This window comes from Fusarium flagelliforme, assembly GCF_020744385.1.
Source record: "Fusarium flagelliforme strain FIESC 12 MPI-CAGE-AA-0113 chromosome Unknown B0J16scaffold_2, whole genome shotgun sequence".
Taxonomy (NCBI): Eukaryota; Fungi; Ascomycota; class Sordariomycetes; order Hypocreales; family Nectriaceae; genus Fusarium; species Fusarium flagelliforme.
In genome coordinates, this window is record NW_025763504.1 from 5048395 (window position 1) to 5064465 (window position 16071).

Genomic DNA, 16071 nt, shown 5'->3' on the forward strand with positions numbered 1-16071 from the left:
GGCTGAACAGAGTCTCGACGATTAGATGAAAGCATAGGTCAATTTGTGAATCAGTGGTAACACGGAGGGCAATTCATTGGGACTAATCACAACATATTATACCAAAATAGACAGACCATGGCCAAATCGGATGAGATATGGCGAATGAGGCGTGACTATCAAACCGTTCATAGATGTACGAGTGCTGGAATCTGACATCAGTGGTTGATAGAGACGGAACGGCAATCTGAGAATCACTGTGACGATCTCCCATACATCGATGACAATGATAAATATAGACTCGATTGCAACTGAAACTAGGTCAATGACTTCGGATTGTTGGCAGAATATGTCTCAGATTCACATTGCTCCAGTGACTGGAAATAATGACGACCATCGATCGGCGTTGTTGCAAGCGAGACATTTGCACACAGGCAACCCAGGATAGAACAATGGACTGTAAGCGGAGTGCTTCTTGTGTTTGTATTTAATATCATTGATATTGTATTCCCTCGGTTCTCCGACATTACTGATGTGGACTGGTGACGCAGACACCAACCCATCGAGACAAAGAATTGTCGCAAGACATCTTGCACCGAATTCGTTGCGTAGGCATGAGCGAAGCCAACTGAGCTACCGATGCCTGTCTGGGAGTCAATATCCCACATAGACTGACAAGGAATAGACAGCAAGATCGCGTTTTCAGGGTTGCCGTTAATTTACACCAAAATTAGGTATATGTCCGCAATTTGCAATGACTGCATTTCGGTAAGAGATAGCCGAATTTCGTGTGTATCAAGGACCCGAGAGTCCGCAGATGTCGCGCAAGGAGCTGTAGAGTCGCCAAGTACTAGCACTCGGTAGGAAGAGTGTGTATCATGGATTTTGGCGATCCAACAACTGACTCAGTGCCGATGCTGATGAAGAAACGGCTGTATGCCTTCCTCATTCTCAACATCGTGGGCCACTTTATCTGACCGTATAACTAGTTCATCGTCACGAACACCGTCTCATGACACGTGCGACGCGTACTCTCAATGACAGGCAAGGTATTGCTTCATTGCCATTCATCATTGGAACACTTCATCAGCAAGAAATTGGTCGACACGTCTCTTCCGACCATGGGAACCAGTCTCCGAAAGACTAATTTCCTTCGAGACACCATTCGGACCTTCTTCAGCCAGGGCGTGTACACGACCACCGACTCTTGCCAGCAAGAAGCGCATCTTCTCAAGCTCCTTTTCAACAGGGCCATTGCGAGTAAGGAGATTCTCCTGAATACCAACGCCATTGTCCGTCGTCTGCAGAGGCTTTACAATGGTCTGGAGATGCTTCAGACGTGCGACTTGTTCTCGCAATTGCTTGCGTTGGTCATTGAGTTCAGTAAGCCGGTTAACAGCATCCGCGTAGCGCTTGACTTCCATAGGATGGTCCTCAACATCCTTCTCTATATGCCAAGAAGCAGGCAATGCTTCGATGGCCTCTTTATCGGCTGAACCGAGTTAGACTTGCGCTCAGGTATCTCATATAAACGGCACTCACTGAGATCAAGCTCTCTACCTATACCACCTTCAGTATCAGCCGGGCCTCCTACTTTGCGCTCCGCATCCTGTGTGTAAACACTGTCAATCTGCTCGGCGATATTCCGACTAGCCTGTGGAGCATAGACGCGACGACAGTGCTGCTGGATAGTGTGATTGAGGCTAAACAGGACGTCTTCGACGACGCGCTCAGAAAGCGCTTCATCGGACGCGTCGTTGGCGGCTTGCCATGAACGAGATGGAGCAAGAGGCTGGGCTAGAAGTGTTGTTTGGTTGGTAAGAAAGGCTTGTTTCAGCGCCGGTATTGTAGGCGCAGATGCACGAGATGACATTATGGAAAGCTCTTCAAAGTATTTGAAGAACCTTTTGATTCGTGACACTGATGGTGTTAGTGTTGGTGTAAATGTTGTTTGTCGAATCACGTGTGGCTGCAGTTATTCGGGCACATGCAGAAGGATGTCTGCTTTGCTAAGTTACAGCGAATGAGACCCCTGGAGCACCTGCAGTTTGGCAACCAACATCAACATCTAGATGCATGTATAGAACCTACTGTATCAGCCTCCCTACCTGGTAATTTAAACCGGATTCCAGATGATACACTTATTATTTTTCTTAGTTGGAAATCTAGAGCGAAGAATGTTAAATCATGTAAGTAGATGATGACTTTTGATTGTGAGTTACACTTACGGAAGTCGAGATGCCAAATCAGCTGCTTGAGGTAGTACAGGGTAAATGTATGATGTTCAACTTAAGTGATCCTCCTACCTGAAGACTTGATGGCCCCCCATTCACATTGTCGATACCGCGGTCTAACCAGATGACTTCCTCACCGTCAATTGCCAGGTACAACCTCGAATTCTAATAGCCTATCTCATACGATATCCGAGCGCAGCACAAACAACGCCAAGACTAAGCCACGAGTGTGACCATCGGGAGGTTCGAGTCTTCAGTAACCCGCCTGTCGTGAAACAAGAGAACGCCTCCTGAATTACATACACAAGAAGAAAAGAGAGACGAAGCTCCTGTACCCAAGTTGTTTGTTTTGCTCTCGCTGCTACAGTATCGTAGGTGCAATGAGTGCATCTCAGCAAAGTTCAACCCTTCCTCGTCAAGCACCACCATCAAGTCAAGCTTCCAATATTTCAAAGTCGGGCACCACAGTAGCAATTAAACCTCTATACTCGATATGGTGCACCTGAACACTTGATCCCGTCCTTTTCAGCCTCTGATAGGCCCCATGAAGCGAACGCAGAGCGGAACGATGCCGCACTGCAACGAGGGAAACACAGCACAAGCGCATAGTTTCTATGCGAATCCGAAGCGAAGGCGCATGAAATATTGAAGCACTAACTTTAGCCTCGGGCGTTTTTCTCATGTTTCCTACAGTATGTGACTTATTGGATACTTTTCCCTGCGGATGTTTCGGGCTTGGTATTATGATTATGGATTTTCTAGCGTGGAATCCGGTTTCGTTTTGTATAGTAGCGTCATTGACTTTGCGAAATCGACCGTGGCAGTGTTAAAAGACAAACCACAGCGATTTCTTATTTATAAGTCACGATCCATATTTAAAAGCCACCTATAATGTTGAAGAATATTCAACGGGCCTAATGTTAATTTGTTGGATGACGACGGTGAAGAATCAGTCGACATCTTTACTGCAGGAGGTTTATCGTCACTTCAGTTTGCCCTGTGAACCAACACTGCAGAGCCACTGTTGAGATATCGCAAGCAGACAAACAAACAAACAAGTGCACTGTGTTTGTATAAGACCAACACCATTTGGTCCTCTTAATTGAGTCTCAAAAGATTTCAGTGTTGCCTCATGGGAATGCTTTTACAATACGGCCCTTGCTCTTATACACTTGTCCCTTAGCAGGCATACCTGAGTAACTCAACTCAAGGCAAACAAAACTCACTTGGAATTTTACTTTTGAGATTTCCATTTTCGGTTCACCGTTGCGATGGCGCTTAACGGTCCTGGTGTTTATCACCGCACCCGCGAGCACGAAGCAGAAGACGCCTCAAACATTTCCAAAAACTTCCTCGCCGAAGCATGGAAATCATGGCCCAACGAAGCAGCTGTAAGTTGCCTTTACCCTAAAAAATGAAATAAAAACTTACAAATATAGTTTGACCATCTCGAGGAACATCGTGGCCCCCTCCAACTCACCCTCAAAGGCTCTATCCCCTTGTGGGCCGCTGGCACTCTCTACCGTACCGGCCCAGGCCAAAGCCGCGTAGAAGATACAGCTCGCGGAACACATTTCACTACCCATTGGTTCGATGGCTTCGCGCAGACCCATCGATTTGACATAGTACCCTCTGAAGATGGCGAGACACAAGTGTGGTACTCGTCGAGACGGCAGGCTGATGAGTGGATTGCTGATGTGAAGAAGAAAGGATGGCGATCAGGCATGACTTTTGGACAAAAGGCCGATCCATGTGTTGGAATATTTGCAAAGGTCATGACTGTCTTTGAGCCAAAGCTGGGGAATCACAATGTTGCCCTTTTGGCTAACGTTCCTGGCTTGCCTGACGAGGACGAGGAAGTGGACGAGAAAGCAAACGAAGTCAATGGGCCTCTTGGACACCGTTTGAACACGAGTAATCTGTTCGTTGCGACGGATTATTCAGGAATACGTAGAATCGACCCATCTACTCTCCAACCCCTAGGAGAAGCCACACAAAGCGATCTTCATCCTTCTCTTAACGGTCCCTGTTCCTGCGCCCACGCCCAACGCGATCCCGTTTCAGGAGACTTGTTCAACTTCAACCTTGCTTTCGGTCGTGTCCCTACTTACCGAATCTTCCGCGTTGATGCTGCCTCCGGAGAGACAGAGATCCTTGCTACAATTTCTGATCTCAACGTCCCACCTGCGTACATGCACAGCTTCTTCCTTAGTGAGAACTATGTTATCTTGTGCATCCCGCTATCGCAATATGCATGGCGAGGACTCAAGACACAATGGGAAGGAAATATCATCGATTCAATGAAACCATTCGACAAAAACAGAGATTGCAAGTGGCTTGTGATCGATCGGCGACATGGAAAGGGGCTTGTGGCAACCTTCTCAACACCAGCTGCTTTCTTCTTCCACAGTATCAACGCCTTCGAAAAAAAGGTCAGAGAAGAGGATGGCAATGAGCGAACAGATCTCTTCGTTGATCTAGCCAAGTACGATAATATGGATATCATCAAGGGTTTCTACTACGATGTTATCATGGATCGTGACGACGCCACTAAGAAATACTGGTTCGAGAACGAGCGTTACAAGAATTGCGCACCTACACTCACAAGATATCGCTTCACCCTGCCTTCAAAGCCTACGCCTGATACATCCTTTAAATCCAAAGGAGAAGAAGTCCTCGCCATTCCAAGCCCACACACAGGCGAACTCCCCGTTATCCACCCCCAAAGAGTCGGCAAGCCATACCGCTATGTCTACAGCGCTGCACTGCGTGGCCGAACAACTGTCGTCGACGCAATAGTCAAGACCGACCTAAACACAGGGGATGCGCTAATATGGACGGGACCTCAGGGGCATACACCTGGAGAGCCAGTCTTTGTTCCCAGGCCAGGAGCCAAGGACGAAGATGATGGGATTATCTTCAGTTTGATCGTAGATGGAGTTGCAGAGATAGCGTATATTCTATGCTTAGACGGCAAGACGATGGAGGAGATGGGAAGGGCAGAAGCTGATTTTGCCATTGGGCAGGGATTCCATGGCATTCATATACCCGCTGCTTAGTATGTTGCTGTTGCACGGGGATTTATAGAGATAACTTTACAGAAAAAGAACTATCATAGTGTTAGCGACTTATTAGAAGCAACAGAACATATCGTCACTCATACAAGTTACAATGCGTCCGTTGGGAGGAAAAGGCTGTTTCAAGTCGCGTGCTATTGCAGTCATCATACGCCTGACTTACAAGAAGTGAAGTGTACGCCCTTCTATACACCAAATATCATTTTGATCTTCAGCAAAACCAGCAATCAAGACCCTGAACACCCCATAAATGCCATTCTCTTTTACCAAACACTCGGAACCAGTTCCAATTCATGAACCACTACCCCGCGAAATGTAACGTGGTGGCACGCCTTCTCATTCTTTAATAGTGGAAAATGGCCTGATGCTGACGCGCTACCGAGCTTGAAACATACTGGACCTTGCATGAGGCACCGCAAGTTAAATGATGTGCATATGGTTGATTATAGATATGGACCCTTGTAGCTCTTGATGTCGAATTCGCAGGTAGATGCAGCTGGGGTTGTTATGGGTACCTTGGATAGCAGTGAATCAATGTCCTGGAAGGATCGACAGTCTAGGGTCTGGCAAGGAGCCAGTGAATCAATCCTAGGATAGATCTTACCCTTGCCGGCTTCGTCTTGTCACGCTCATAACGAACTCTAGCAGTAGAGCGTGGCTTATGCATACAGTTGTAGGAGAGCTGGTGGTCAGCAACATGCAGTCAGGATTCTTTGGCATAGCAAGAGTTATAACCCTTGACAAGAATCTTCCTAACGAATTGTTGTCCTGCTTATCAAAATGGAACCCGTCCGTCACTTGACTTATATTGGCAACATGTCATATGGGTCATTTCGAAATCGATTAACATTTCATGCTTTGTAGCTATTTGTTACAGGTCATCTCATTCTAAGCTGATCTCTCCTCCCCAATAAGCCCAATCGCAACCCCTGCGATTCAGGCAGTAAAAGTCAAAACCCCATACTCCTAAAGATTGTTCCCGTTGAATGCGCGGATTAGGGAAGGGAAAGACAGACGGTGGCATTCCATCACATTCTCACCCCCCCTCCCGATCCAGCCATGCCCCCCTTTGGTGTGATTCCGAAGGGCGTCTTCCATCCTGCCTCAAAGAGGGTATCATTTTCCTAATTTCCCAAACATTTGTGATACGGCATGATGGCCATGAGTGAATTTTTTTCGTTTTTATGTGGTAAGATTATCTGACGCAAACTTGACGTTTAAGCAGTGGCGGCAGCGGGGGCATCGGCCTCGGGAAGCTTCATGCCGGTACCGCTGAGGTTGCTGACCTTGGCGTTGGGGTTCTTGGTGTAGTAGTCGGAGATAGCTGACTTGATAGCATCCTCAGCCAACATGGAGCAGTGCACTATACCAGAGTTAGTATCATAATATGCGATATGCCGCAGTTCAGCGACCTGAGATGGGGATAACATACGCTTAACAGGAGGCAAGCAAAGCTCCTTGGCAATCTCGGTGTTCTTGACCTTGCCAGCATCATCCAGGCTCATGCCGCGGACGAGCTCAGTGAGATAGCTGCTGGAGGCGATAGCGGAACCACATCCGAATGTCTTGAACTTGACCTCGGAAATCTTCTGGGTTTCAGGATCGACACGGATCTGAAGCTTCATGACATCGCCGCAAGCGGGGGCACCGACAAGACCAGTTCCGACATCAGTATCCTTCTTGTTCATGGAGCCAACATTTCGGGGTCGCGAGTAGTGGTCGAGGACCTTCTCGTGGTAAGAGCGCGAGGCGTTGACGGCAACAGCGGGAGCAATCTGTCGAGAAGCGGGGAGGATAGTAGGGCGGGCGAGAGGAGCAGCGAGAGCGGCTCGCCGGGAGACAGCGCGAATTCCTCGAGCGAACATTGTGAATATGGGTGTTGTTTTATAAGGTGGGCGTTATATCGAGCTCGACGATAGTACAGTCGAGTAGTATACTGCAAGAGTGTTTGTGTTTATGTGTAGGTCGCAGAGAAAGTTGATTGAGGTAAATGATTTAGATGATGCAAGATCAAAGTTGAAATGTTGGGAGGCGAAAAGCGATGACGGAGGGAAGGAATGAGATTGAAGTCTGGGGCTCAGAAAAAAAGATGCTGCTTCGTTTTGCGGGCGGGACTTGAGGAGAATGGCGATTTCGGGCCATGTTCACGGTGGTGTGGACCTGAGCCAGTCCAATCACTGAGCTTGGATTGCTCGGCCATTACGTCTTTATTAGCTCGGTACTCCTCGGAGAAGAAAGAGACAGATGCAAGACCCGCAATCTCCCACTTCTTTTTACTGATTGATGGCTTATGATGTTTAACTTCCATTGACTTTCTTGTACCGTCGACTCTATATTCGATTGTATTCGTAGTTCTTCTGGGTTTGATTTTACTTCTTGTTTACTCTCTTCTCTTAATCAAAATAACGGGGCAAAAGTTTTAAACAAGCTTGTCATATTGTGAGGAGGAAAGACAGCTTGGGGCAGTGGACCAAGACTAGTCTGCATCTGATAAGATGCATGCACCTACATCCATTACTAATCGGGCTATGACATGCCGAGGCGAATCATCATCGTCATTCGTATGGAGCAGCGATTTATCCGGCAAACGGTCCCCCGGAATTCAACTCCGTAGCTGCACTGTAGTCTCGACCCTAACAGTGTTGATCGATTGCTGACTGGCCAAATGAAATGGCAGCGATAGTTAATAAGACTTTGAGGGTAATGAATTCGGGGTACGTCCGGCGAAATCGGCGTTGGGATACCGACGACTTGAATGATTTGTCAAAATGCATGTGATGTGCCGTTTGCTTTGTCCATCTGATAAGCCAAGTCGTGAGATTGATAACGCGTTTTCTCCGTGCACAATCCGCAGGGTGAGACCACATCTGGAGTCTGGACCAGGCAGACCACCCGAAGAGGATGCTGTCACTTGTATTCATCTACCTACTAGGTACTACCTAGGTAGGTAGTGGTAGTCAAGTGGTCCATGTGCCCAGCGATTGTGAAGTTCGGTCTTGAGAATTCCCCGCTCGCTCTTTGTACGGAGTCGGGGTTACAGTCCCGGACATTTGACGTTGCTCGCCGGCCTCGGTGATTAACGAGATACCTAATAATATTGAATTGTTAGTCAGTAACTCCCTCCTGGTTGAACTAAAATACATGCGAGTATCTATCATGATCTGTCGGTCGAATATCTGAGTCAGTACGAGCAGTGAGGATGTTTTTGTTCGCCACGGTATGTCGACGATAATGTACTAGTATTTGCTGCCTCATAATTTACCCAGTCTTTTTCTGTCATCCAGTAGGCCAACAGATGATGTTATCACATCAATCCAAATGTCTGGAGTATTCGCTTCCAGGAAATTTATAAGGGTTCCGGGACATCAGAGCTCTTCGTATGCTGTCACTATAAGTACATTAAACCAGATCACAACATATGAAGGTGCCTCACCTGCATAGAACTAGAAGAGGTAATATGAATTCTCTTTCATTACTTCGCAGCTCGTTCCGTCGATATGTGTGTCTCCCTGCAAACTCATTTCCTATGAGTTCCATTGCGGCGTAGACAAACCATCGTAGTTCTGCTCAAATATATCTTCAATCCTACGCTCCGCTGTCGCAATGCTAGACACCTTCATGGCCATTAAGGTGTAGAAGTACCTTGGTTTCAACATCCGTTTTCGTGATTGTGATAGTTTTGTGAATTTATATAACGTCGGCTCAACAGATCGCCCAAGTTTCTGGCCAAAAAATAAGCATACAGCGACCGCAATTCCATCATGGACTTTCAACAGTCGGCGATTGAATTGCTGATGGTCTTGTTCGTTCAATTACATACGGACTATACTTGCGCCGTTCCGGGTCACACACTCAAGTATTGTACTGGTGAATGTGTTCCAAAGCTGAGGGGCAGAGTTGGATGTCAGACTATACCAAATTAAGCTTCCAGCTCCATCCAAGACACCAACATTATTCTCCATCAAGGCCCCAGATTCGCGGGTCGACAAGACATGACCTTCCAAGCGCCTCTAAATACAACGCCCCACGATCCATCTCTATCCTCACAACCTGCTCCTTCTCCAGCTCCCGCCCCCTCGGCACGTCACTACCCACAGCAGCAGCAGCAACTGCCACAACCCCCTTACCACCACCAGCAGGTCCCAAGCCAGTATTCTTCTCCACAATCTCAACACCAGTGGCAGCAGCAACAGCAGCAGATCGCCATGATGAATGGTATGAATGGCACAAATATGGCGGCGGGAATGCCTGTCCCCACGCCTGCGGGCCACCAGGCTGAACTCAATTACATCTACGGCATGGTCGAGGAGCTTAGCCGTCAACTGGCAGAAAACCGTCGAGTTACAGAGGATATCGTTAGTGGGCTGGGACGAGTGAGGAACAAGGCCAAGACACAAGGTGTCAGCAACCAGCAAGTCATCGAAAGCGCCGCAGAAGACATTAATGGTATGCCCATTCCTTATCTCTGTTGGATAACCTATTAACTCCTATTTTAAAGGTCAAGAACAAAACATCGATGCTCTCATTTCTCTCCTTACCGAATCCCTCGAAAAGGCAAAGTTCAGCCGCGATGCCAACGCCAAACTCCTATCTCAGTATGCGAACGCCATGGCCAATCTTCTGCGACAGTTCCACGAATACAAGACCAAGCATGTCAGCGACGTAGCCTCATGGCACCGCTCCTATCGCAAGCAACTTGCCGATGCGCGCGATGAAAACGCCCGTCTGCGTGAACAGATCTGGCAGATGCAGGCACATGCTGGCAAGGCGAATGAAAACCTGCGTCAATACAGGCGCAAGTACGACGAGGATGAAGGTCGTTGGAATAAACTCGTCGACGAGAAGGCGCACCGCCAGGAGCTGCGGTTCTGGAAGCGCATGGCTATGCCTGAGCTAGACGACGACGACCCTTACTGGAGCGACGACGACGACATTATTGACCCGGCCGAAAAGGAGCGTCTGCATGAACTTGACCTTAAGGCGGCGCAAGAGCAACTGGACAGCCAGGCTGAGGACAGTGACGGTCAGGGTCCTCCTCCACAGCTGCCACTACCTGGAATGGGAATTGGTATGGGAATGATGGGGGGAATTCCTATGCAGCGAGAAGATTCAGGGTCCGGGCATGGCGTACCTTCGCTCCCTCCCCGACCATCGAGTGCGGCATCAAGTACAGGGTCGACGGGGCAGTGAAGGTGAAGTTTTGGAAGACGAAAAAAGAGACTATTTTGATTTAGCGATACCCAAGACATGAATGGATATGTACTATAAAGCAACGAATGGATAGCACCTGTAATGAAAACTTTCGGCTGTGCTTTTTTCATGCTCCTTACCGCATTGCTGTTAGATCTGTAAACCCAGATCCTTCGGGAAAAATTGTGACCGCAGCCTTATTATGAACGCCGCCATCTGCGTACCCAGAATGTGGTAACTCATGATGCATTAAATCTATCAAAGGTATCGCCCCAGCTAATTTGTACATTCCGTCATTGTAATGCTGATATCCGTCCCTAATACCAGTTCGCCAAATGGAAAAACACAACCGACCGTCGTACGCTACAATTCCCTTCTATGTAATCCCACTTAACTGGCGACAGCAGTTTGCCGTCTCTGGCTGTTGCCGCCAGTCTTCTTCTGTCCACCTGGTCTAGCCAGTGTGTACTTGGCGAACGCCCTCGCGAGAGCCTTCTTGCAACTAACCTTCTGGCTGCCCACGAAACTATCAACTGTAACTGCAATAGCGCGGTCGATGTCCTGTGCTGAACAGTACTCCGATAGACGCATGCGGCAGAAGGCTTCGCTGATACGGATGATAGCTTCAAGATGTCGTACCTGGACTTGTTAGTATTATGAATTGCTGTAGCAGGTATAAGACAACTTACTGTGATAGGGTAGGCACCTGTAGCCAGGGACTCACGTCGCATGTCGGCAAAGAGACGTGCAATCTTGTCCTCATCGATATGGTAGAGCTTCGGCGAGCAGTGTTCACGAGCATAAAGGATATACTTCCTTAAGAGCTCTTGGGAGATCTCACCCTCAGGCTTGCGCGCTGACGCCTGCGTCTCAGCTTGAGTGTCATGTTCGACCTGCATGGAGTTTTGCTCGGTCTGACTGAGCGGGTGACTCCGGCTATGAGATCCCACAATGAAACGAGCCAAACGCTCGTCTTCCTCGGGCTCTACTGTATCGCGAACAACGCACAGAATGTCGAAACGTGACAGGATAGGTTCTGTCAGTTCAACATTGGCAGAAAAGGGAGCTGTAGAGTTATATCGTCCTCCAATAGGATTGGCGGCTGCGATAACACCACAGCGAGCCTGCAGAGTGGTAACAATACCGGCCTTTGAGATGGAAATTGTCTGCTGTTCCATGGCTTCGTGGATAGATGTTCGATCTTGGTCGTTCATCTTGTCGAATTCGTCAATAAGGCAAGTTCCGCGATCCGCAAGCACAAGAGCACCACCCTCTAATGTCCACTCGCTTGTGAGAGGGTCTCGACGAACACTAGCTGTCAGACCAACAGCACTAGCACCTTGACCAGTAGCGAAAACAGCTCGATGGGCTGTCTTCTCTGCATATTTGAGAACCTGAGACTTGGCTGTACCAGGATCACCCAGCAAAAGCACATTGATATCGCCTCGGAGATGGTGGGCACCCTTGGTAGTCTTTGCAACGCCACCGAAAAGTGACAACGCCACTGCAGTCTTGATATCAGTATGCCCGTAAATACTAGGTGCTATCGAGTTGATGATCTTATCCACAATGTTGGGATCGCGAGACAACTTGCGAATGGTGTGCTCATCCTCTTCTGTCATTCGGAAACCAGCCAGCTGGTCGTGAGACTTGACCACATTGTTCGCTTCGAGAATCGTAGCAAATACAGGGAAGCCGTTACGGTTATTGAGCTGAGCATCGTAGTTGTTGCGGTAGATGCCGGTCACCTCAATCTCCTCACCAGGCTTCGCCCTGTCAATAAGATCCCATAGAAGGATAACCTCACGCTGTCGTGGCAATCGACCGGCAGGAACAGTGCCAGGGGACTCCTGAAGCGTGAGTTTCTGGTAGTTACGGTAAACCGTCTTCTCCGAGTTGAGAGTGAAGGGTCCTCTTGACTGGCAACTCTGGCAATATGTGATCTTGACTTCAACATTGGACTCCTGTTGGAAAGGACCAAGTGTTACACCGCACTTGGTGCAGTCGAACTTGACATATTTCAGCTGAGGGAAGACACCCGATCGTCGGGTAACGACACCACTGACCCGAACAAGACAGTTCAAGTGGGATTGGCGAAGCTGACGAAGTGTGTAGTGCACAGGGAGATCAAAGATGCGGACATGAATCTCAGAGTGAATACGCTCGTAGTCAGGATAGTGTAGAAGAACGACATCCATGGCAACTTCGTCGAAGAGCTTGATCATTTCAGCAGGCGCATTTGCCAAAAAGTAAGCGAGGATGGCCTTGCTTTCAGAGAGATGTTCATATGAGACCTCGAGAGACTCGGCGTTGATCTCACCGAGCGTACGAATTCGATTACCGTACACTGATGAACCAGAAGTATCGGTATAGGATGTAAGGAAAGCCTTGAATTCACGCCTGATTGTTCGCTGGACTGAAGGCAATGAAACCCACTCAGTCAAGCTGGAAGCTTTGACATCGCCAAGCGCCTCGAGTGACAATTCCTCTGCCATGATGTCCGTGTCCATCATATCGTCAGGGTCCTCATCGTAGTGGTGACGGCGACGACGGGGTTGAGCAGATAAGTCGAAGTCATCAGGTCCGTCATCCAGTTCTGCTTCAAATCCCCTTCCGGGCATTCTGCTTCGAATGGCTTGATCTCTCTTGTCCATGAAACGGGTGGCCTGTTGTCTTTTGGCTTTCTCCTCAGCCGTTTCAATATACTCAGTGTCATCGATGTCGATATTCTCATATTGATCATCTTCTCTCTGCTGATAATCGTTCTCGTAACCATCGCGGAATAAATCGACGTCGTCGTCAGCCATTTCGTCTATGTCGTCGATATCATCCTCAATCTGGATATCATCCTCAATATCGTCGTCGTCTTCAACACCATGTGCAATATTGAACTCGGGGGGCGATGAAGGCATAGGACTCGAAACCATGCCTGCTGGAGACGGCCCATCGCTTCCTCCTGTGCGAGACCGCTTGCGATTCGGACGAGCCGAGGATGGGTGTAAGGGGGAACTGGAAGCAGTTAGCTGTTGCCCTGATAATAGCAAGAGACGTGAGATGAAGATCCATACCTCATTGTTTATCACTCTTCAAGTATATCTTTGGATAGGAGATACTGTGATAGAGCACTTGGTGTAGGTAGTTGACCACATTGAGGGGCTGATTTTGTTGTACATATATGGAACGGGTTGGGAGGGAAACCGACCAGACCAAGTGGGTCGGCAGACAAGGGGTAATTTCGCGTGTGGGAGAGAAGCGCGATTCGACGCGTTAGATTGTTCTTTGAGAGGTAAGGTGACAAAATAAAAGAGCCAAGTAGCGGCCTAAACCTTCCCTAGAGTCATCAAACTATTTCGCTTCTTACACCCATGACAGCCAGATTGATTGGCTATGCTCTCACTCGCGTAAAGTGGTTTGTAGTGCTCGCGTTATTGTTTGACAGCGTACCGGTAGCGCATAAGACATCCATTCTCTAAGCTCGAAGCTCTGTCGCACTGCGCTGAAGGCAGCGATAGCTGACTTGTTCTCCTCATTCTGTATTTGTGCTTTCGTCATCCATCAATTCTGACTATATTGTCGCCCGATCTTTTCGTTTCGTTTTTTACTTCAATTCTTTGTCTTGAAAAAGCTATTCTTTGATACCAACAAAAGCCAATCTTTGTCGCCATCATGTCAGCAAACGCTCCCTCAGCGCCCGCGCAAGATGCGCCTCAACAAGATTCTCGAGCGCGCAAAGACAGCTTCTCTAACAAGTCGCAAACTTCAGAGACTTCACAAACTGCAGCTGAGTTAGTTTATAAGTTGGACCCTTCAGATTCATATTTTAACTTTCATAGGTTCATTCGATCGCAAGAAGCTCTTGAAGCCGATGCCCGCGAGGCTCTGCCTTATGTATGATTGCGCCCTTACCAGGCCTTGACCTGCGCTTACAATTCTTTTAGAGTATCGACACATGCACCAAAATTCTCGGACCTTTGCGACAAGCCGTTTTCGCTTGCTTGACTTGCAATCCCCCTCCAGCCAAAGACGACGACGAGTGGACACCCGCTGGTGTATGCTATGCCTGCTCGATCCAATGCCACGGCGAACATACCCTCGTCGAGATCTTCCAGAAGCGCAACTTCACATGTGATTGTGGTACCAAGCGAATCCCGGCTACCAGCCCTTGTGCTCTCCGTTTAAACGAGGCAACCAATACTCGAGGCGGGGTGCATTCCGAAGAGCCTGATGCGAATAACAAGTACAACCACAACTTTCGTAATCGATTCTGCGGCTGCGACTGTGATTATGACCCCTTCCAACAAAAGGGGACAATGTTCCAGTGTCTTGGCCTAGGAACAGTAGAGACGGGCGGATGTGGTGAAGATTGGTACCATCCAGGATGTCTCGTTGGTATGGGACCTAACTGGTTCGAAAAGATGGAAAAGCCAAAGAAAGCAGCACAGGAGAGCACTGAAGAGGGCAAATTGACCACAATTACAGAAGGGAATGAGGAGCAACAGGATGCCAACCAGAACCCTGGCCAAGAGAAGGATAAGGCCGCCGAAACTGCAGTTGAAGAGGAAGAAGAAGACGATGATGTTCCCATGCCCCCAGGATTCCCTGAAGAAGATGCCTTCGAGGCCTTCCTCTGCTACAAGTGTGTCGAAGCGCACCCCTGGATCAAGCGCTATGCTGGAACTCCTGGTTTTCTTCCAGCAGTCTTTCTTAACTCAGTGGATTCAGAAGCCAAGACAGCGCTCGTAAAGGAGGAACCAGTTTCTACATCTGAAACAACAGCGGCATCTGAGAACGAGTTGGATTCACGAAAGCGCAAGGCTGACGATGATGCGGAGGATTTTACGCAAGCGAAGCGTGTAAAGAGTGAATCTCAGTCCGGTGACGAAAAGCCTGCCGAAGAGACACTGTCTGCAGACAAAATCCCTTGCAAGCTTAATAATCTTCCTCCTGCCCCCCAAGGGCAATTTTCTCTCTTCCTCAAAGAAAACTTCCGCGACGCCTTCTGTCGCTGCTCATCCTGCTACCCCCATCTTAACCCCCACCCACATCTTCTCGAGGAGGAAGAGGTCTATGAACCACCTCTGTCCGACGGAGGATCCCAAGTCGATGGCAATGGAGGTGGATCGCACGGCAGTGGTAGTCTTCTAGAACGTGGCGAGAGCGCACTTCGTAATGTCGACAGGGTACGAGCCATTGAGGGCGTGATGGCTTATAACCATCTCAAGGAGCAGCTCAAGCCATTCTTTCAACAATTTGCCGAGAGTGGACAGGCAATTGGAGCTGAAGACATCAAGGCGTACTTTGCTAAGCTCCGAGGTGATGAGAAAGGCATCCAAGAAGCTGCTGCAGGTGCCAAGGAGGGGGATAGTAGTGGCAGTGGTGATGGAGATCATCGAAAGGAGCAGAGCGGGTTCTAATCACTTGGATTGCGGGTTTGAAGGCTACGTTATAGTCGATCGGCGTTGAAAGCTTGAGGAGGAGATGCGTAATTAATGTCAAGATGTAAGAATAGTGTATAGTACAGGCGTTAACTACAATTTGATACTTGAGACGACATCAAATAATTTCATACTATTAGGTTCGACACCGTTTCT

The 16071-nt window shown here is 48.4% G+C and overlaps 6 protein-coding genes across 6 annotated transcripts; 3 read left to right on the forward strand and 3 right to left on the reverse strand.

The window, feature by feature from the left end:
• Nucleotides 1-848: 848 nt before the first annotated feature.
• B0J16DRAFT_76950 (kinetochore Sim4 complex subunit Fta4) lies at nt 849-2080 on the reverse strand. Its single transcript, XM_046134457.1, has 2 exons — nt 1522-2080; nt 849-1471 (listed from the first exon to the last, which is right to left on the reverse strand). The coding sequence occupies exons 1-2, from the start codon at nt 1850-1852 to the stop codon at nt 1050-1052; spliced, it is 753 nt and encodes a 250-aa protein (XP_045987286.1). The 5' UTR covers nt 1853-2080; the 3' UTR covers nt 849-1049.
• A 1404-nt stretch (nt 2081-3484) lies between these two features.
• Nucleotides 3485-5272, forward strand: B0J16DRAFT_395335 (carotenoid oxygenase; the record flags this gene model as incomplete). The annotated part of the gene is made up of 2 exons (XM_046132190.1): nt 3485-3604; nt 3653-5272. The coding sequence occupies 2 exons, from the start codon at nt 3485-3487 to the stop codon at nt 5270-5272; spliced, it is 1740 nt and encodes a 579-aa protein (XP_045987287.1).
• An 840-nt stretch (nt 5273-6112) lies between these two features.
• Nucleotides 6113-7251, reverse strand: B0J16DRAFT_76977 (NifU-like N terminal domain-containing protein). The gene is made up of 2 exons (XM_046134458.1): nt 6723-7251; nt 6113-6653 (listed from the first exon to the last, which is right to left on the reverse strand). The coding sequence occupies exons 1-2, from the start codon at nt 7153-7155 to the stop codon at nt 6508-6510; spliced, it is 579 nt and encodes a 192-aa protein (XP_045987288.1). The 5' UTR covers nt 7156-7251; the 3' UTR covers nt 6113-6507.
• Nucleotides 7252-9154: 1903 nt separating this feature from the next.
• B0J16DRAFT_369496 (uncharacterized protein) lies at nt 9155-10601 on the forward strand. Its single transcript, XM_046130280.1, has 2 exons — nt 9155-9736; nt 9789-10601. Exons 1-2 carry the CDS (start codon nt 9283-9285, stop codon nt 10478-10480), a joined length of 1146 nt encoding a protein of 381 aa, XP_045987289.1. The 5' UTR covers nt 9155-9282; the 3' UTR covers nt 10481-10601.
• Nucleotides 10602-10697: 96 nt separating this feature from the next.
• Nucleotides 10698-13634, reverse strand: B0J16DRAFT_283271 (MCM2/3/5 family-domain-containing protein). Its single transcript, XM_046123986.1, has 3 exons — nt 13549-13634; nt 11170-13489; nt 10698-11119 (listed from the first exon to the last, which is right to left on the reverse strand). The coding sequence occupies exons 1-3, from the start codon at nt 13551-13553 to the stop codon at nt 10871-10873; spliced, it is 2574 nt and encodes an 857-aa protein (XP_045987290.1). The 5' UTR covers nt 13554-13634; the 3' UTR covers nt 10698-10870.
• Nucleotides 13635-13845: 211 nt separating this feature from the next.
• On the forward strand, nt 13846-16062 carry B0J16DRAFT_77008 (putative zinc finger in N-recognin-domain-containing protein). The gene is made up of 3 exons (XM_046134459.1): nt 13846-14265; nt 14314-14368; nt 14419-16062. The coding sequence occupies exons 1-3, from the start codon at nt 14147-14149 to the stop codon at nt 15892-15894; spliced, it is 1650 nt and encodes a 549-aa protein (XP_045987291.1). The 5' UTR covers nt 13846-14146; the 3' UTR covers nt 15895-16062.
• The last annotated feature ends 9 nt before the right edge of the window (nt 16063-16071 follow it).

What these genes read in the sequence shown, in the direction of transcription:
- B0J16DRAFT_77008 (XM_046134459.1), top strand. Translation starts at nt 14,147, where the DNA reads ATGTCAGCAAACGCTCCCTCAGCGCCCGCGCAAGATGCGCCTCAACAA. An exon ending in ACTTCACAAACTGCAGCTGA is followed by an intron (nt 14,266 to 14,313) that starts GTTAGTTTATAA and finishes TAACTTTCATAG; the next exon opens with GTTCATTCGATCGCAAGAAG. An exon ending in CCCGCGAGGCTCTGCCTTAT is followed by an intron (nt 14,369 to 14,418) that starts GTATGATTGCGC and finishes CAATTCTTTTAG; the next exon opens with AGTATCGACACATGCACCAA.
- B0J16DRAFT_283271 (XM_046123986.1), bottom strand. An exon ending in CAGGTGCCTACCCTATCACA is followed by an intron (nt 11,120 to 11,169) that starts GTAAGTTGTCTT and finishes TAACAAGTCCAG; the next exon opens with GTACGACATCTTGAAGCTAT.
- B0J16DRAFT_369496 (XM_046130280.1), top strand. Translation starts at nt 9,283, where the DNA reads ATGACCTTCCAAGCGCCTCTAAATACAACGCCCCACGATCCATCTCTA. An exon ending in CGCCGCAGAAGACATTAATG is followed by an intron (nt 9,737 to 9,788) that starts GTATGCCCATTC and finishes CCTATTTTAAAG; the next exon opens with GTCAAGAACAAAACATCGAT.
- B0J16DRAFT_76977 (XM_046134458.1), bottom strand. Translation starts at nt 7,155, where the DNA reads ATGTTCGCTCGAGGAATTCGCGCTGTCTCCCGGCGAGCCGCTCTCGCT. An exon ending in TTGCTTGCCTCCTGTTAAGC is followed by an intron (nt 6,654 to 6,722) that starts GTATGTTATCCC and finishes ACTCTGGTATAG; the next exon opens with TGCACTGCTCCATGTTGGCT.
- B0J16DRAFT_76950 (XM_046134457.1), bottom strand. Translation starts at nt 1,852, where the DNA reads ATGTCATCTCGTGCATCTGCGCCTACAATACCGGCGCTGAAACAAGCC. An exon ending in AGGTAGAGAGCTTGATCTCA is followed by an intron (nt 1,472 to 1,521) that starts GTGAGTGCCGTT and finishes AACTCGGTTCAG; the next exon opens with CCGATAAAGAGGCCATCGAA.